This window comes from Schistocerca cancellata, chromosome 1, assembly GCF_023864275.1.
Source record: "Schistocerca cancellata isolate TAMUIC-IGC-003103 chromosome 1, iqSchCanc2.1, whole genome shotgun sequence".
In the NCBI taxonomy this organism is placed as follows: domain Eukaryota; kingdom Metazoa; phylum Arthropoda; class Insecta; order Orthoptera; family Acrididae; genus Schistocerca; species Schistocerca cancellata.
This window is the reverse complement of record NC_064626.1, coordinates 672,053,928-672,075,644: the sequence shown is the minus strand read 5'-3', so window position 1 is coordinate 672,075,644 and position 21,717 is coordinate 672,053,928. Positions and strand designations below refer to the sequence as shown.

Sequence of the window (21,717 nt, the reverse complement as noted above, 5' to 3'; positions counted from 1 at the left end):
GCTCATCCCTGATACCAAGTATTGCCCAAACAATTTGGCTTCAGGCTTCAATTCCTATCTTGTTAGATTTGAGTTTCTCAGGTACTGTGACAAATACCTCCTCAATTTTCCATTAACCTATCCTTTCAATATATGCTTAAATTTCCTCTAAAAATCTCACAGCTATCAACTTCAGGTTTTAACCAGCTTTCTGTATCTAGTATTGTGCACGCTTCACACTTCAGACAGGCATTTTGTTGCAAATGCCTCAGCAGTTAAACACTTATACTTTAATATATCTGTGGGAGGCTTTAAATTGGATCTTACTCTAATCTTACCCCCCCCCTCCCGCTCCCCTCCTCATACAGTATATATAGGTGTATATGTACAAAAACCTTGCGTGCATTTCACTTACAGTCAGCTACCTGGATAGTGAAGAGGTGATCCATTTACGGGACTCTATGGCACAAATCCCTGAGCCTTTGTAGTCTCCGGTTGAAGTCTTCCACTTAAAGAAGAACAAGAGGCCATGATTTGGTTTGGGTACAATGCTGCAGATTATGAGCTACACTGAAACTCCTTGAGCAAGACTGGTACTGTCAACCTTTTATGCAACTAACTGGAATGATGCAGTTATGACCTCAGAGTCCAGACAACAGGCAAACATGACACAATTTGCAGTTGGTTACACTCTGTTCCCTCTCTGGCTGCCATAATGACTTTTTGTGACTGTTATAATCACAATTTCAGAAGAAGAGAAATTTGTTAACATTAAGTATAGATTTAAGTGTAAGGAAGTCATTTCTGAAAGTGTTTGTATGTAGTGTAGACTTGTATGGAAGTGAAACTTGGATGATAAATAGTTTAGACAAGAAGAGAATGGAAGCTTTCAAAATGTGGTGCTACAGAATAACACTGGATATTAGATGGGTAGATCACATAACTAATGAGGTGGTACTGAATAGAATTGTGGAGAAGAGTAATTTGTGACACAACTTGACTAGAAGTCAGGATCGGTTGGTAGGACATGTTCTGAGGCATAAAAGCATCACCAATTTAGTTTTGGAGGGCAGCATTGAGGGTAAAAATCAGAGGGAGACCAAGAGATGAATACACTATGCAGATTCAGAAAGATGTAGGTTGCAGTCGGTACTGGGAGATGAAGAAGCTTGCACAAGATAGAGTAGTATGGAGAGCTGCATCAAACCAGTCTCTGGACTGAAGACCACAACAACATAATTACAATAATAATAATAATAATGACATAAGAATTTCATGTTTAGCTTTTGCTGATGACTTAGCCTTACTAGCAGATGATGAGATAATAGCAATCGAACAAGTTGAAACCCTTAAAGAATGTGCAGAGAAAGCTGGTTTGCAAATTTCTTTCCTAAAGTCTGAGTTCATCACCACAAAAACTTACACCCAAAACTTGTTTAAAAATACAGTCACATCAATAGAGTCCCATATTTTAAATACTAAGGTGAAGTCCTTGAACCTCTGGGGCAAAAAGGCAATAGCACAAAACAGCTGCATCCAAAAACTAAAGCGAGCCTATGGAAGAACCTACAAGGTGTACAATAAAAAATGCTTGTCCAAAAACTCTAAAACTAGGCACTATAATACAAAATTAAAACCTGAAGTCCTATATTCCAGTGAAACCCTGACAGTCCACATAAATTTATTAAAGGAAGAGCGTAAAATCATCAGAAAGATACTAAGGTCAAAGAAAACAGAAGAGGGCTATAGACTACAATCTCATCAAACAACTGAGAAATTGGCCAATCTTGCAGCAGACATTTAAAAAAGGCAATTAAAATTTTATGGGCATGTCTCTAGGCTTCCCAAAACAAGACTTAAGCACAGAATCCTTAAATACATAGAAGGCCTTAAAACTATACGCTGGATACAAGAGGTCTAAAAGGACCTACAAAAAGCTCAGATAAATTATTCAGATACTTTGGACAGAAAAGTATTTAAGCAGAAAGTTGACAGATGGGAAGTTAAATCAGAGAATGAAGCTCCGAAGAAAGCAAGAATAAAATGGGCAGAGGAAAGGAAGAAAGCCCATGCAGAGAAAATGAGAGCAGTGTGGAAAAAAGGAAAAAGAATCAAGAAGCTTTGTGTGATCCAACAGGGACTAATCAAACATAATAATAATAATAATAATAATAATAATAGTTTGTGGGCAGCTTTATCTGCTCATGTACATTGTACACAAGGTTAAACATCTCATTTTTCATTTTGTTTCCTCCAAATATAATAAGTTCAGCAGGAATGTTGTCAATACCTGGATCTCTGCTGTCTTTTTTTTCCCCAGAGTTAAGTGAAACCCATTGATGCTCCAATACTAAAGAAGAGAAATAACTTTATAGATATGAATTAGATTTTGGGCATTTGTTTTGACAAAACAAATGGAGATTACTATTGAAAGCTTGGTTTTTATTCTAATTTGTCTTGACAAGTATATGGGGAGTATTTTATAGAAATCAAACTTTACTGAGTCACTGAAAATTAAATAAATCTTGTGATTTTCTGTCTTAACATGATCATTACAAATTCTTAATACCCCAATTATGTATAAAAAATTTGAGCCAGATAAAGGAAGTATTACCAGTAAATATTAAACAGCATTTAATTATTTGTAATTATTTCCAAACTGTAAAAAGACAGAATGTCATTCATGTACTTACTTCTATAGTTTGCATTTCTGTCTCTGGAGGTGTGCACTGCCTATGAAAAAAGTAATACCAAGTAACAAACCATTAAATTGAAGTCCACACTGTAGTGGGCAATTTTGTATCGGTGCTTTTAGCACTATCTTTTCTACAAAATTTGTTGATCTTAATCATTTTTAAATGCCGCAAAGGATATTTAAAGTAAAGTAGACTCTGAATACTGAAATCATGCAAACCAATACTGAATGAGTAAACAACATACATTACACAATCACATTTAATGTAGTAAGTACATCGTAAATGCTTCTCTTATCTATACACAAAAATATCTAAATTCAAGACAGTAATAAATGTCACGCAGAAAGAGCATATTAGATTCATTTGACAACCTGATATTTTACTAAACATCTAAACAATATACAAAAAGGGTTATTGTTATGCTCAGACTTTGGTTCTGCTTCTCCCTGCACTTCACACTATAAATCTCAGTATGTAAAACAGACTCTAAACACATGCCCATGGTCTCTCTCTCTCTCTCTCTCTCTCTCTCTCTCTCTGTCTCACACACACACACACACACACACACACACACACACACACACACACACACTTTACTGTGGGTGGGTGGAGTTTTCCCATTATCAAAATAATACCACCACAGCCATATGAAGTCACATTTTCATAAAAAGTATCCACTATATATTTCAAGTTTCTCACAAGTCTCTCACAACAGGAACTGGCACATAGTAAATAAAGAACAAAATACATATTTTGTAAAAAAGAATGATGTTACATAAAGCCATTGATACACATTTACGATAAATGATTGTACACTCAGAAAACATTTCAATACCTAACATTTTTCAATTATGGAATGCCTGCTTTAAAAATTGTACATAAACTACATAACAGAAAAGTAAAAAACTTTGAAATCCACAGATTTTATCAGAATATCAGCTACAAAATAGATTCTATAGCTTATTCAAAACATTCTGCAGCGAGTACGTCTCAAATACGAAGAATTCCACTATTATTTCTGAACATATATGTATCTAAAAATATATCTGAGGGTTTCAAAATTTATTCCAGACACCTTTAAACTCCCATGCAATATTGAAAAAAGTGTGGGGAATTTGTGCCCCCTGTCTAAATGAGGGTTTGTGACTATTATCAACTGCAATTTACAACTACAGACATTTCACATTGTTGTGTGCAGCATTTTTTCTCGTTACACAATAAATCAGAGAAATAAAGGTGGCCGGAAATTCCTTAATAAATAATTCTTAAAAAAAAAAAAACAACAATAAGGTAATATTGCATTTGTGACAAAGGGCCTGTACACAATATACAATAAGTCACAGTGCAAAATTAGTACAGTTGTAAAAAAACAACAGTATTAAAAGTTAAATACATAAAGTCTTATTTATTTGATGAAATAGAAAAATCTTTCATATTTATTTATTAGAAGAGAGTGTAAGAATTAGTTTTTGTGATCTGAAACATTCATGTATGTGGCAAGTGTGTTTCAAGGCACAGGTCAATATTTTTACAGTTCTTATCAGAGATTTTTCACTGTAACCATTCAATAATTGCATCATCATTCCAATTTAGCTCTTATTATGTTATCAAGGTAAACACACTGGCTTCATATACCAGTTACTGTAAGCATCCAGGAAGAAGTAAGTGAATTGTATACTTTACTAAGGGAGCAGTATTAACAGAAATTGGTACATTGTTTAGCATTTCCAAAAGAAAGAACTGTCAAATGACAACAATTATTTCAAAATTTTTGGAGGAGGGCTGTATTTAACAAAGATAATTTAAAGCATTAATGCTATCTTAAAATATTACTTATAGTCATTAAAAGTGCCAGTTACAGTTTCCAGCAAGATGATGATAAAATGACAAACAGATTTTCTGGTGAAAAAATTTGAAATTAAAGATCAGCACTTCTTGACAGGCATCCTGCCTTATATATGATGGTGTCCATGTCTATAAAGAGTTTTCTTTTTCAGCAACTCTGAAAATGTTTGAAAGTTCATCAACCAGTGTCTCATAGCGAAATGCTACTCTTATGTCTGGTACATTGGTCCTTGTTATGTCATTTCCAGCTACACCTTCTTTGGTATAATTGGGCCCCAACCAGTATTGTTTCATCTGGAACAAGAACATATCATTAAATCATACTTCTATTTACTTATTTCATCCAGAAAGAAAATACAGGACTGCACTTGCATTTCTAAATAGTAATTCTTCACATTTATTTTCTTCCCCTGTAACATGTGAAAGTTGTTGAAGTCAGTGTTCGCACATAAAAAATGTTATTAATCAGCATATTTTTCCATGGGACATTGGATATCAAATAATATTGTAATAACACATTCTCGTAGCATGATACTATTCTCAGGTATCTACAGGAGTATTTTGCACTCAACCAGGAATATCCAAGCAACATATTTTGTGCATGATTTTTTTTTTTTTTTTTTTTTTTTTTTTTTTGCTATCCATGACATTACATTTCTGTCATCAGTTTATGGCATTACATCCTCAATAATGTCTCTGACATGAGAAGCTTGACCTTGATATATTTAGTGTAATGTAACAGATTCATATAGGTTCCTGAAGATTGCAGTATGCTGCCAAAATGCATTCTGCCAATCTTGTTTGGTACTAAATGTAACAGCTGCAAAGAAAGTTGTCCTAATTTAGTGCAAATGTTAAACAAATATTTCTAATATGCTCATAAATATTTAATATAGGGCACAAAACCAATCAGCCATTGCACAAACTATCATTCTTCAGCACAAATGCTGATCCTGTTTGTCTTCATAAACTTCTGTTACCATTCACATGATTCTTTACTGTATAGGGTGTTACAAAAAGGTACGGCCAAACATTCAGGAAACATTCCTCACACACAAAGAAAGAAAATATGTTATGTGGACATGTGTCCGGAAATGCTTACTTTCCATGTTAGAGCTCATTTTATTACTTCTCTTCAAATCACATTAATCATGGAATGGAAACATACAGCAACAGAACGTACCAGCATGACTTCAAACACTTTGTTACAGGAAATGTTCAAAATGTCCTCCATTAGCGATGTTCAAAATGTCCTCCATTAGCGAGGATACATGCATCCACCCTCCGTCGCATGGAATCCCTGATGCACTGATGCAGCCCTGGAGAATGGCGTATTGTATCACAGCCGTCCACAATACGAGCACGAAGAGTCTCTACATTTGGTACCGGGGTTACGTAGACAAGAGCTTTCAAATGCCCCCATAAATGAAAGTCAAGAGGGTTGAGGTCAGGAGAGCGTGGGGGCAATGGAATTGGTCCGCCTCTACCAATCCATTGGTCACCGAATCTGTAGTTGAGAAGCGTACGAACACTTCGACTGAAATGTGTAGGAGCTCCATCGTGCATGAACCACATGTTGTGTCATACATGTTCTAGCAGCACAGGTAGAGTATCCCGTATGAAATCATGATAACGTGCTCCATTGAGCGCAGGTGGAAGAACATGGGGCCCAATCAAGACATCACCAACAATGCCTGCCCAAACGCTCACAGAAAATCTGTGTTGATGACGTGATTGCACAATTGCCTGCGGATTCTCGTCAGCCCACACATGTTGATTGTGAAAATTTACTATTTGATCACGTTGGAATGAAGCCTCATCCATAAAGAGAACATTTGCACTAACTGAGGATTGACACATTGTTGGATGAACCATTCGCAGAAGTGTACCCGTGGAGGCCAATCAGCTGCTGATAGTGCCTGCACACGCTGTACATGGTATGGAAACAACTGGTTCTCCCGTAGCTCTCTCCATACAGTGACGTGGTCAACGTTACCTTGTACAGCAGCAACTTCTCTGACGCTGACATTAGGGTTATCGTCAACTGCACGAAGAATTGCCTCGTCCATTGCAGATCTCCTCATCATTCTAGGTCTTCCCCAGTCACGAGTCAAAGGCTGGAATGTTCCGTACTCCCTAAGACGCCGATCAATTGCTTCGAACGTCTTCCTGTCAGGACACCTTCGTTCTGGAAATCGGTCTCGATACAAACGTACCGCACCACGGTTATTGCCTCGTGCTAATCCATACATCAAATGGGCATCTGCCAACTCCGCATTTGTAAACATTGCACTGACTGCAAAACCACGTTCGTGATGAACACTAACCTGTTGATGCTACGTACTGATGTGCTCGATGCTAGTACTGTAGAGCAATGAGTCGCATGTCAACACAAGCACCAAAGCCAACATTACCTTCCTTCAATTGGGCCAACTGGCAGTGAATTGAGGAAGTACAGTACATACTGATGAAACTAAAATGAGCTCTAACATGGAAATTAAGCATTTCCGGACACATGTCCACATGACATCTTTTCTTTATTTGTGTGTGAGGAATGTTTCCTGAAAGTTTGGCCATACCTTTTTGTAACACCCTGTATACAAATTGGTCTATATCCACAGCCAACACAACAATCTTATGTTGGAAAATTGAAACTGTATATCTGTGTGTAACTTATCAATAAAGCTCAATTTTCAAATGATGAGAAATAAGGAAGTATTACAGATAAACAATTTAATTGCTACTGCGAAGAGATTCTTCAACCTTTCCAGAGCAGCAGAATTATGTATTTTAAGGGTGTAAAGCGCACACACACACTGATGCCATTCTGCAAACAGTAATATAAGCAAACTTGCTAATAGGAGGGGGCAGGCATTCTAGCAGGATAACAATAATTTATATACTCTTCACCTTAATCAAATGACAGTGGAGGGTAAAATGTGACAAAAACATTTCCATATTCAGAGAATGAGCACAGGGAAGTAAATGCAGGCTTGCTGCATCACTGTTCGAAACAAGTTCCTAGTGAAGGTGGTCTGTCATTACCTTCCTCAGACCAGTCATGAAGTGTGGTGTGGTGTGTACCTGTTGTTATGGATGAAGGGAAACGAAAGGATGAAATCTAATGTCACCATCTGTTGGACAAATCACCATAAATACTGTCTCATTTCCTCACTTCCTAAGACATTGATGCAATTAAATCCAGGACATTGGTGCAAAGACTGATGATCATGAACTTCACCTCTCCTATCCTGCCAGCCAAATACTGGCAATGAAAATTTTCCATCACCAGGATTTGAACAGTCTTATCTCGGAGTCTAAGGGCGTCACACATGTGTGTGTTAGCACCATCAACTATGGAGGTGGGTATTCTAGTAAGATGACAACAATTTAATAACTTTTCACCAACGTTTGCACATGTTTGGAAGGTACTTTTCCCTGAATCAAATAACAGCAGAGGGTAAATTTTGATAACAACTTTAGTAAATGACAATTGCTGTGTGGGGATTGTGTCACCATCACCTAGAGACAAGGCCACGACGCGAAATTCATAACAGGTCGTGACGTCACTCCGAGCGGGCCACCATGTTGTGTTTCGAAGTGTTTGTTTATCTACACGTTTGTTGGATCGAGTGCTACATTCGTGCTTAAAACTAGCGATTACAGTGTTTACATGTAGTGAAGCTACTGTGAACATGGTTTACAAATTTTTTGTGCCAAGGTGTCATGGGAATTACGGAACTGGACCGAAAGTAATGTTTTCCTTTCTGAAAGATGCGGATATGTGTCGGAAATGGCTTTCAGTGATTCATCGGGACAATTTCCAACCCACTGAGTACACGAAGGTATGTAAAAACTATATACCTAGTACAATTATAATTTTTTTCTAGTGGAATATCTTGAATTTTGGATACATTTGACTAAAATTGTAAGCAAAAGTTTGCTGTAAATAGTATTCATTTTCAAGTGGCTTTATTTTGATTCTGAAAATGAAATATAAATTTGTGGATACTGAAGGCAGAGGAATTTAATATTATACACAGTATTAGTGCAGAATTTTTCAAGTGAGTGTAAATAATAGTCGTCTGGTCCAGAAAGAATGTAGTTTATCACAGTGCATTTTTCACAAATGTACCCTGTTTTACCATGTATATCACAATATTATTTACATCCTGCACTCTTACATTTTCACTGGCTATTGATAAGTCTTAAGCAATTACATTACCGGTAAAAAAGAATTATAAACTATAGCTTCTGCTATATCGCGATAGATAAAGTTACGTATTTTAACCATACGGAAAAGAACTCTCCTCTTTGCGTGGTATCATTTGCCAAAATCTCGTTTAGTTATCTCTGGCAGTTTACGAGATGTGAGAGGCATTATGAATATTTCATTCCCGCGCATTGCGATCAGAAGTGAACTTGCTGCAGATGCTCAATTTTTTCAAGATTGGAAGCAGATACTGATCCAAAGTTTTACGAAAATTTCAAAACTCATCCATATTTCATACACGGCAATAGAATGTATAATATGCATCAAAAACAAATTCATAGTGACCCCTATTTTGATGGCAACATTCTCAAATTTGATACTCATATGTGAAATACCACAATAGTTATGACCATTATTGAAAGGATTGGCACTTCCCCATGAAGCTGCCATATAAAGCTAAAAGTATTTCAGAAATCAATTATTCTTTGTGGAACAGATTCTGTAAAACTGTTGGACAAAGATTTGCAGGCCGTGCGTCTCGATTCTTTCAGCGCAGCAACAAGCCAACCCTGGCCCGCTTTGCGTGACGTCACAAGAGCACGCTGTGGCCTTCTCTTTAGGTGGCGGTGATTGAGTACCATGTGTCAAGAAGAAAGAGTGTCAAATAACTCTGTGGGGTAACTGTAATCAATCAATGAAAATAGGTTGTAGGCAATACTGTGCATCAAGCGTGTTCTACAGATTTAAAACAGTTGTTGCAAAAATAAAATGAATACATTTTGAAATAAATTCAACACATTTGCCTTATAACAATGCACAACATTAAAACTCACTATTACCAACCTATCCTACACAATAAATTCACTCAAACCAACTCCACGCACCCACTACAAGGCTTCAGTTCAGATCCACAACTGGATGACATTTGTCTACTTCACTTACATAGGTATCCTCAGAAATATTTAAGATGCTCTAGAGCCACCTTAAAATTACAGAGTGTTTAACAAATAATACTAGAGAAGGAAAGTTGCTACTCACCATATAGCGGAGATGCTGAGTCGCGATAGGCACAACAAAAAGATTCACACAAATATAGCTTTCGGCCATTAACAATCTTTTTGTTGTGCCTATCGCAACTCAGCAGCTCCGCTATATGGTGAGTAGCAACTTTCCTTCTCTGGTATTGTTACATTTCATCCTGGATTTTCCATTGTTTGATTTAATAAATAATACTATTTTTCACAACATTAATGAAGTTCTGTGAATGATAAACTACAGAGATTATCCTCTTGCAGTTAAAGTAATCTTACTGAGACTTTGTTTTTGTAAACAATAAATTATTATATGAAATGCTTTAGTATCAGTGTCTTCATACCACCTGTTAGAGGTAGTTTATCAATGTAGCACATGCTAGGGACCTCGCACTGTCAGGGGCACAGCCTAGTTTTTCAGATGAAAATTAACTGTTTGCAGTTATGAATTGAAAGTAGACTGCTAGCCACTAAAATTGGAACACCAGTAAGGATAGCCCATTTTAAAATTGTGTTTTATTGGGCACATACAGTACAGTATGGAGAATATATGATTAAATTTGTAGGTGAGTTACAGGTATTAGGAGTGTAAAATTTGCTGCCTCCATGACTAAGTGGTTGGTTATGCCTGACTGATATGCAGAGGATCTGTCTTTAGTTCCCAGCACTACCAGGAATTTTTCCTTGATGAGAGGCCTGGTTCAGGGTGCTTTCAGCCTCAGGGTGCCAACTGAAGAGCTACTTGAATAACTAGTAATAGTTCGAAAGTCTGGGCAGTTGACTCCACGCCCATCCATACCACATCTGAATGTTGCCATTGGCATCTCCATCTACACTTTCACTCAGCAAACCACTGTTAAGTGCATTGCAGAGGGTACATATTATTGTACTGGGTTAGGGCTTGTTTCCATTCCATTCATGTATGGATTGTGGGAAGAATGACACCCATATGCCGCTGTAGGTAAAATTTATGAATGTGTATGTTATTAAATTTATGGCAATTCCTGATGAATGTGGCAACTTCTCCATGCTCCATTACTGCACTACAAAATTGAGAAGCTAACCTACATCCTACAACAATTCACACACCTATACCAGTCATCACATGATGTTCAGAGAGGCAGACTATGTGAACTGGATCGGATGACTCTAATAGACCAATGTAGATGAGTAATTCATTAATTTTACTTCTTAGCCCTCATATATTTTGATGCATTAAAGATAGTTGACATTTCACATTGTCTGAGATAAAACTGGGTGGAAATAAAATTTCTGCTGATTGGTGAAAATTTTTAACCAACAGCTGTGTTTGCTGATCCGATGTGCCAGAATTATGCTGTTTAGGTTCTTTTTCAAACTGAAGGTTCATTTCAATCTCGACATCTCTTAGAACTTTATTTCTTTCTGTCCCACATATGCTAAAGAAGGTGCTACTCCAGCACCTGTAACCACTGGCATTTTACCACTCGTGGCATTGCCTTCCCCCTTAAATTTCTCTTATTAGCCCAGCCAGTTTATCATTCCCTATCCTGTTGAGGTGTAGGCCATGCCTAGTATAATCCCACCTACAGAGATAATCAACAGAAACCACACCAATATGTGACCCCACACCCGACCCAAGCAGTAGTAACTCATACTCTGTCTATTCTCCCACCAAAACGTATCATTCTTATGTTCTACAGAGATGATTTGGACTCAACTTGGCCACTTTCCACACTAAACTAATCTATTACAACAATATTTAAATAAAGAAATTTTTAAGCATTCAATCACACTGAGACCATTTACATCAAATGTAAATCATAGTTTGCTCATACATAAATAAGCTAGTATTTTTGCACCAGTGCACTCATGTTAAATCCCAACAAACTATTGCTAAATATTGTTGGAACAATTATTTATGTCTTCTTGACAGAAGCATCTTTTGGTTCTCTTTTCAATGCAATTGACCACTTTTAAATTACTGTGGTTTCTAACATCAATTGTAATCAATGTTTAAGTAATGCTATTGGCAAAATAGTAGCAAATCCCTTAAATAACTATACAAGAATGACAACATGTGAGGTATTCACGATGCATGCAGTTGTTGTATTATTGTGGAGAATATGTTGTTCTGACAGTCATTTGCATAACGGAAAAGATACAGATATGTAATAAATCCGTAAATAAATCAGAAACATGTGAGTGGCTTTCAGGGATGATAGCTATAGTGGAATGCTATCATCTGAGATATTGTTTATTGAAATCACATGAAGCTTTTAAAATCTGTTAATTCTAAAGTTCATTTTGAAAATATTTAGTTACTGTAAAGTATTAATTTTTTTTAATATTATAGTTTCATTGCATGTGCCTCACTTATCCGAGATTGCTGACGTATTCAGATTTTCTTTATTATTTAACTGATTTATTATGGAATTTCTAAGAGCTGTAAGTAGCCACACTTAAGACTGCCTGATACACTGCCATTTCTGGTACACTGCCTGTTGTCCTAAGCAAGAAATGTCAAGCTTCACTTTTCTGCCAGACAGTGTATATTAACCTCAAATATGGATGGATCCTCTCAAGGAATATTACTTGTTTACCAAATCTACCTAAAAATTATCATAATGCTCCAAGTGCACAAAAGTACCACAAACTTCACTTCGCTCTTCCAGCCACTATTCTTAACAGTCATTCTAATACATTCTTGTTAAGTCTGCCACAGAAGTCAAATTATCCAAGACATCCAAAATCCAAGACATCTCTTAGAGATTCAAGATACTAAAATCAGCTGGATTCTTTCTGCAGTAATTTGTCGTAGGACGATTTTTATGTTTTACCTTGTGTGGGAAGCCACTCATCAGTACAGAGTTCCTTGCAAGCTCACACATGTCACATGAGCTTAACTTCCACACTTGTGCTGCTATGCTGTACTCTTCCATCAATGGTTCCTGAAAGCAGGTAAAAATAATTTGAGCATACAATGGAATAGAGGTGGAGAGGGGCAGGGTGAGGAGGGCGGGGGGAAGGTGTGGGGTGAGCAAGAAGTGTGATAGTGAGAGAGAGAGAGAGAGAGAGAGAGAGAGAGAGAGAGAGAGAGAGAAAGAGGAGGGGGGGGGAGAGAGAGAGAGAGAGAGAGAGAGAGAGAGAGAGAGAGAGAGAGAGAGAGGAGGGGGGGGAGAGAGAGAGAGAGAGAGAGAGAGAGAGAGAGAGAGAGAGAGAGGAAGAGAGAGAGGAGGGGGGGGGGGAGAGAGAGAGAGAGAGAGAGAGAGAGAGAGAGAGAGAGAGAGAGAGAGGAGGGGGGAGAGAGAGAGAGAGAGAGAGAGAGAGAGAGGAAGAGGAGGGGAGAGAGAGAGAGAGAGAGAGAGAGAGAGAGAGAGAGAGAGAGAGAGAGAGCAGTATTTTCGTTGAAAAACAAGATCAAATAAGGAAAGGGAGGACTTACTTTGTGTTTTTGGGAAGTGATTTACAGACAGCATGTAAAATCTAAATCTGAAGGGCATTCCACCAACAAATTTTCCTAAGCATAAATGAGATGTATCACACAAAATGTAGATCTGGATGGCTGCTCTTGCTGAATAAGAACTTAGGGCCTCAACCACTCTACCAACTCACTCTGATAAAGTCAAATGGAATCCATCAAGTAAAAACTTTCAGGGAAGTTAATCAACTACGTAAGGCTTGAGAACTTAATTTGAACCTTAGTTGATGGGGAGTGTGTTTCTGAACTTCATGCTACTCCAACTTCGGACAAAACAGTACATAATACATTCTGGGAGCTCACAATTGAACCCGAATGTAACTTCTTCTGCGTGAGGTTTTTAAGAGTTCCTGAAAGCTATACATAATCTATTTTATCATGGACTAGTGGCCCGCCTGTGATTTGCACAGGCAGCACTGAATATCTGCATCCAGACAACTTGTCTGGTGTAGCAGTAATGTTGTTTACCACACACTGTTTAGAATTATGATTAACATTTCATAAAAATAAAATGATTTATGCTGCACACAGCACTTGACAGTGTACTGTAGCACTAAAGTCATGAGCTGCTGACTGGTAGAGCTCAGTGTTTTGGATAGCCCTTGGGCTAGGGATCATCATACTCAACGGAAGGATCATCTTAGTGTCAATAAACTACATTACAGGGACGAAGTATGGCTATTACACACTTCCTCCTGCTTAGCCAAATGGAGCAAATCAGTTGCTTCTTTTTGCATTTGGTCTATGGTGGGCCTTAAGGAGCTTATGGTGGCATCACTAGTTAACAGGCAGTTCTTTACAAAACCCCAAAAGAAAAAGTATTTCTAATAATTTTTTGTACAAAAACTGAGCCTCTGATTCTAAGAACATTATGCACAGAAAAGACTGAAATTTGTACAATATATTTCTAAGATGCTGATTTTGAACAGCCTTGAAAAATTTATTGCTTTCTTAATCCCTTTCCAAGATACAGAGGTCAAAATTACCCTGCTTGTACATATGAAACATGCATGTAAAATATATGAGGCAAAAGCATAGTTTATAAAGTGACATAGCACAGTAAAATGTGCTGTTAAGTGTCTCCGTAATCATCATCAGAAGGGTTCTGGGAACCCCATGCTGCTGTAATACTGAAGTGCACACAAAATTTTGTGTATGTAAAATCTGGTCTGAGGTGTAAAATTTATTTTGCATTACTTTAGTTTCACACAAATAAACAATCAAAATTTTACTGGCCCATAAAGTTCTTTTTGTATGATTGACCTGCCCTAATGTGGTGGGGGAAAGAAGGGAACCAGCAGGATAATGACCCCATCACAGCACAAAAAAGGTGAATATACTCAAGTTTAAAAGACTCTGAAAAATCGGGTTACCACCTGTCTCATTCTTTCCTCAGCACCTTTAAAAAATTTTCCCAAAAGTCTAATATGTGAACATATTCACACATTTTATGCTGATAGAGAAGGAGACAGTGGCAGTGTGAGAGAAAGAGGACAAAGGCAGTGGAAGATAGTTCACAGTGACAAAACAGTCATAGAAAGGAGAGTAGGAGATACTGCCAATGGAAGAGAAATAAAGACAAGGAGAAAGTGGAAGTGGATGAGAGCCAGTGATAATGAGAGACAGAGTCTGTGATACTGACAATGAGGAAGAGAGAGACAGTGACAGTGAGATGAGATAGCAGCAATGCGAAGGAGTGAATGAGGTGGTACGAGTAGCAGGGGGGGGGGGGGGAACACAGGTAGACAGTAGTAGCAGAACAGAATGGTGGAGACTGTAGCTGTGAGACAGGAAACAGTAACAGTTAAAAAAAAGAGAGACACTAAGAGATAATGACAATGAGTTGGGCTGAATGAGTATGTGAGAATGGGCAAGTGGAAGTGGATGGGCATTATGAGTGACTTACAGTGATGAACTACTGGTTGTGAGCAGGTTACACTCAGGGGACCTTTTGATTTCAGAGGTGAGTTGCATGTTAAAAAAGAGTGTGAATATGTTTGCAAACCAAAATTTTTGGAAAATTTTCAAAGGTGCTGAGGAAGGTGAGATGAGGCAGCTGGTACCCCACTTTTCATACAAAGTCTTTCAAACAGGATCATATTTGCCTGGAGCGTTTTTCCACTGGTAAGATATATACACGAATCTTCCTCATTAATCAGTCCATCTATCAGTCAAAAACAAATAAAAATCTCTACAGTAGTTTCCCAGATCAGCCCTACGTCATTTCTTTTAATGCTCGGCTTTTTAAGCCACATCAATGACTTTGAATGTAACAACATCATAATATATCACTTCAAAACAAACAGAGTCCTGTATTTACAAATGTAAGTAAATATTTTCTTTCAAAAATATCTATTCATTTAAATGTATGTGAAGCTACAAAGAGAGGATTAACAGAAACTATTCAGTATGGTACAAAAGGGGGGTCCATGTCCATTTCCATTTCAATGTCTAAGATTTTTAATGCCCTCCCTTCAAAAATTAATTATCTAGTGGGTGATGAGCTCTTGTTTAAAAAAACAAAAAACTTACTTTGGCTTCTACCACAAGGGCCTTTCTACACTGTAGAAGAGTTCCTGAACCATAAAGCATTCTATCCATGTACCTGTAACACTCAGATACACATGTGCTTGATGTGATTTATGTTGAGGGAACATTGTCTCAGTCCAAGAGTTCATCCACCAGTGCTGCTTCATGTGGTCACAGGCTGTCGTCTAAAAAAATTGGAATGAGGGCTAAATGCATCCCTGAAAAGATACACATTGGGAAGAAGTACAGTGTAACAATAATGTTCACTTGTTGAACATACTGTGTTCGAAGATTTGGAGGTCAGTACATACATGCAACATTATGCTTTGCCACACCCATAACACCTGGACCACAAAACAATCACGTTTGACACTGTTTCTGGCAGCATTATGTATTCCTATCTCTTGCCATATGAGGGTACATTCAAAATCACTACTCAGACCGAATCTGTTCTAACCCGAGAAGAGCATACAATTTGATTCCTCAGTGGTCCAGTCCATGTACTGTTAGCAACATCACAAACAATGCCACCTATGTGTAGGTGTTAAAGGGACACAACAAACTGGTTGTAGGGAAGAGAGACCACCTCCATGCAGTTGCTATGCCACTGTGGAGTGTGAGACTGTGTGCCTTGCGGTCCTGTTAAATGTGGTTGGAAGTCACATGTTGTTTGATGTGGGTCCCTTCTCAGATGTTGCACAATTTAGCAGTCATCTGCTGCTGTAGTTCACCATAGTCTACCACCTTCTCTTCTTAAGGCAGCAGTTCCTGTAGTTCAAAATGCTCCTCAAGCACATAAAATAACGCTGTGAGCAATACCAAAGTCCAGGGCACATTCATCATACACTCCTGGAAATTGAAATAAGAACACCGTGAATTCATTGTCCCAGGAAGGGGAAACTTTATTCACACATTCCTGGGGTCAGATACATCACATGATCACACTGACAGAACCACAGGCACATAGACACAGGCAACAGAGCATGCACAATGTCGGCACTAGTACAGTGTATATCCACCTTTCGCAGCAATGCAGGCTGCTATTCTCCCATGGAGACGATCGTAGAGATGCTGGATGTAGTCCTGTGGAATGGCTTGCCATGCCATTTCCACCTGGCGCCTCAGTTGGACCAGCGTTCGTGCTGGACGTGCAGACCGCGTGAGACGACGCTTCATCCAGTCCCAAACATGCTCAATGGGGGACAGATCCGGAGATCTTGCTGGCCAGGGTAGTTGACTTACACCTTCTAGAGCACGTTGGGTGGCACGGGATACATGCGGACGTGCATTGTCCTGTTGGAACAGCAAGTTCCCTTGCCGGTCTAGGAATGGTAGAACGATGGGTTCGATGACGGTTTGGATGTACCGTGCACTATTCAGTGTCCCCTTGACGATCACCAGTGGTGTACGGCCAGTGTAGGAGATCGCTCCCCACACCATGATTCCGGGTGTTGGCCCTGTGTGCCTCAGTCGTATGCAGTCCTGATTGTGGCGCTCACCTGCACGGCGCCAAACACGCATACGACCATCATTGGCACCAAGGCAGAAGCGACTCTCATCGCTGAAGATGACACGTCTCCATTCGTCCCTCCATTCACGCCTGTCGCGACACCACTGGAGGCGGGCTGCACGATGTTGGGGCGTGAGCGGAAGACGGCCTAACGGTGTGCGGGACCGTAGCCCAGCTTCATGGAGACAGTTGCGAATGGTCCTCAGCGATACCCCAGGAGCAACAGTGTCCCTAATTTGCTGGGAAGTGGCGGTGCGGTCCCCTACGGCACTACGTAGGATCCTACGGTCTTGGCGTGCATCCGTGCGTCGCTGCGGTCCGGTCCCAGGTCGACGGGCACATGCACCTTCCGCCGACCACTGGTGACAACATCGATGTACTGTGGAGACCTCACGCCCCACGTGTTGAGCAATTCGGCGGTATGTCCCGGCCTCCCGCATGCCCACTATACGCCCTCGCTCAAAGTCCGTCAACTGCACATACGGTTCACGTCCATGCTGTCGCGGCATGCTACCAGTGTTAAAGACTGCGATGGAGCTCCGTATGCCACGGCAAACTGGCTGACACTGACGGCGGCGGTGCACAAATGCTGCGCAGCTAGCGCCATTCGACGGTCAACACCGCGGTTCCTGGTGTGTCCGCTGTGCCGTGCGTGTGATCATTGCTTGTACAGCCCTCTCGCAGTGTCCGGAGCAAGTATGGTGGGTCTGACACACCGGTGTCAATGTGTTCTTTTTTCCATTTCCAGGAGTGTACTTCATCCTCCTTCCAATTTCCCAGTGATTCTTCCCTGTGCATAGTCATCCAGATATTGTCTCTGGGCAACACTTTAATGAAGAATACCATTACGGTGTGCTGTAACTGCTCATTGATCGACACTCCCACACCCTTTTTTTTTAACTGTTGTGTGTTGCAGGGGCGGCCCCATTTGGCACTATAGTCACACTGACTTCACGCCAAGTGACATCCAGCTTTCTATGCCTGACTAAGAGATCTTGAGTAACATGCTACCACACTTACTTCATTTCCATTGAGTTGTTAATATGTTGTGTTACTTTATCTATCTTTTCCTTAAGTTCTGCAGAGCAGCGTACCATAGAATGTAACCACAATGAACTAATGAACTTTCAAACACAGGTCTCCTGCAGTATATTCACAACATGAATCACCTCAACATGTAATAAATAAATAGATAGATAGATATATCTAAAAACAAAGATGATGTGACTTACCAAACGAAAGCGCTGGCACGTCAATAGACACATAAACAAACACAAACATACACACAAAATTCTAGTTTTTGCAACCAACGGTTGCTTCGTCAGGAAAGAGGGAAGGCCACTCCCGGGATTGGAATGACTCCTTACCCTCTCCCTTAAAACCCACATCCTTTCATCTTTCCCTCTCCTTCCCTCTTTCCTGATGAAGCAAACGTTGGTTGCGAAAGCTAGAATTTTGTGTGTATGTTTGTGTGTCTATCGACGTGCCAGCGCTTTCGTTTGGTAAGTCACATCATCTTTGTTTTTAGATATATTTTTCCCACATGGAATGTTTCCCTCTATTATATAGATATATAGATAGATAGATAAGTAAAAAAACAAGCTTGAGTAATCATACTACAGAAGTATAGGACAAAAGCTAGAGTTTACACATATAGTTACTTATAATGTAAGTGGCAATAGTATGAAGTACATATGCGTAGATATTTGTACAATTGTACTTTTGTTTGTTGTTCATTTTGTTTTAGAGTGTAAAAACAACTAATGCCATATGAGCCCATGTCAGAACTGTAGAACACAAAGACAGAAAAGCAGTTAACAGCGACTACACATTAAGCACAATCAACGGAAGGAAAAGACAGCTAAAAACAGGGACTTGAAAAAAGATCCATAAAATATGTCATAGAGACAATGCAGGTCCTGAGCTAAAGATTAAATGTCCTTTCTCTATTGCTACAGTGAATAAAAATTAAAATTCCATCAACAGCCAGTGTGTCCTTGGCTAAAACAATCAACAACTCAGATGGCAAAGATAAATGAGAACATAAGTGGTTAAATAAAAAAAAGGGCATTCCATCAGGAAATGGTGAACTGTCACAGGTTGAGGACAACAAGCACAAAGTGGTAGGTGATAACCACTTAACAAATGGTGATGGCTAAAAAGACAGTGCCCAATACACAACCTAGCTAAAATGATCTCCTCGAAGCGAGAGGGCTGATAAGAGGTTGGTCACACTGCTGGGAGAGGTTTAATTCCCTGGGGCTTGTTCCCATGAATGCAAGACCAGTGGTGATGCCAAAGTGACACCATTTGCTGGCAGACAGCAACACAGAGATCATCGGAGGAAATGGAAGAGATAGGGGGCCGAGGTTGGAGGTCTGCAGCCTTGGCAGCAGTGTCAGCGCCCTCATTTCCCATCAGACCAACATGACCAGGGATCCACATAAACATCACAGTGGATCCATCAAGAGTAGCAAGTGAAAGCTTTCCTGAATCTGTTGCACCAAGGGATGGACAGTGTATGAGGTGCATTCAAGTTCTAAGGCCTCCGATTTTTTTTCTCCCGACTGGAAAGAGATAGAAACATGCGCATTGTTTTAAAATGAGGCCACGTTCATTGTCAATATGTCCCAGAGATGGCAGCACCGTACGGCAGATGGAATTTTACCATCAGCGGCGAGAATGAGAACTATTTTAAATACTTAAAATGGCAACGTTTTCCTTAGTTGAACAGTGTGCAATCAGCATGAATGGGACTTCCTTTTCGTCGGTTGTGACAATGGATGAGACGTGGATGCCATTTTTCAATCCAGAAACAAAGTGCCAGTCAGCTCAATGGAAGCACACAGATTCACCGCCACCAAAAAAATTTCAGGTAACCGCCAGTGCTGAAAAAATGATGGTGTCCATGTTCTGGGACAGCGAAGGCGTAATCCTTACCCATTGCGTTCCAAAGGGCACTACGGTAACAGGTGCATCCTACGAAAATGTTTTGAAGAACAAATTCCTTCCTGCACTGCAACAAAAACATCCGGGAAGGGCTGCGCATGTGATGTTTCACCAAGACAACGCACCCGCACATCGAGCTAAGGTTACACAACAGTTTCTTCGTGATAACAACTTTGAAGTGATTCCTCATGCTCCCTACTCACCTGACCTGGTTCCTTGTGACTTTTGGTTTTTTCCAATAATGAAAGACACTCTCTGTGGCCGCACATTCACCAGCCGTGCTGCTATTGCCTCAGCGATTTTCCACTAGTCAAAACAGACTCCTAAAGAAGCCTTCGCCGCTGCCATGGAATCATGGTGTCAGTGTTGTGAAAAATGTGTATGTCTGCAGGGCGATTACGTCGAGAAGTAACACCAGTTTCATCGATTTCAGGTGAGTAGTTAATTAGAAAAAAAAATCGGAGGCCTTAGAACTTGAATGCACCTCAAAATCGTTGATGCCAATGATGAAGCCACTTCCGACACCATGGTCAGTCTGAGAGACATCAATGTACACAAAGGTACTATTGCAAAGTTCCGCGTGAATGTCAAGAAACTTACGGCAATAGAGTGAGTCTGGAGTAGTGTCCATAGGAAGCGAATGCAGTCCAAGGTGAATGTGGTCCACCGCACAATGCCAAGATGGTGAAGGGTTCACATCCATTAGGAAAATGGCAGATAGTGTGAAGTTAAGCTGCCGGAGCAGTAGCTGAAAGTGAGCTGCAGGAGGTAACAGAGAAGAAGGATGCACCCTGTACTAGCAGTCAAAGGAGTCATTGAAGAAGGAGGCATAGTATGTGTGGCCAGGCACAGCGGACAAATGGCATGGGTATCTGTTGAGGAGCATATCATGTTGGTATGACAGTAATAGTTTGGCAGCCTCTGCACAGACTTCCAATCGGGCTAGTGTAAAAGGCACCAATGGCCAAACCCATGCCATGATGGTGGATTGAATTGAGGCAACATAAGATGGAAAGATGTGCAGATGCATAAATGAAACACCCAGAGTCTAGTTTTGAATGGACAAGAGATCAGTACAAATGGAGGAGGGTGACCTGATCTCCTCCCCAGGAAGTACCATTGAGGACACATAGGACACTGAGGGACTGGGCATTGTGGGTGGCTAGGTAAGACATGAGGGAGGACCAAGGAAGTTTCCTACTAAGCATGAGCCCAAGGAATTTTGTAGTTTCAATGAACAGAAGAGCAACAGGTGCAAGATGTAAAGATGGTGGAAGATACCCAATGTGCCATCAGAAATTCATACAAATGGTTTTGTCAGTGGAAGAGCGAAAGCCATTGTCGATGCTCCACGAGTAAAGATGATGAAGACAATGCTGAAGATGCAGCTCAAATAGAAAGTCTGTGGAGAACTGCAATTGATTGCAAAATCATTGACAAAAAGGGAGCCAGATATGCCCGGCAGGAGACAGGACATTATAAGGTTTATGATGATAGCGAAGAGG

The 21,717-nt window shown here is 39.8% G+C and overlaps 1 protein-coding gene across 4 annotated transcripts in view; it reads right to left on the bottom strand.

Moving 5' to 3' along the window:
- Positions 1 to 2,916: 2,916 nt before the first annotated feature.
- Positions 2,917 to 21,717, bottom strand: part of LOC126183905 (AMP deaminase 2) — a 450,522-nt gene continuing 431,721 nt past the window's right edge. For all 4 annotated transcript variants that reach the window (XM_049926251.1, XM_049926258.1, XM_049926265.1 and 1 more), the window contains 2 exons: positions 12,584 to 12,694; positions 2,917 to 4,814 (listed from right to left, as the gene is read on the bottom strand). In XM_049926251.1, coding sequence (XP_049782208.1) covers positions 4,650 to 4,814; positions 12,584 to 12,694 — 276 coding nt within the window. In that variant the 3' untranslated portion in view covers positions 2,917 to 4,649. The remainder of the gene's footprint in view (positions 4,815 to 12,583; positions 12,695 to 21,717) is intronic.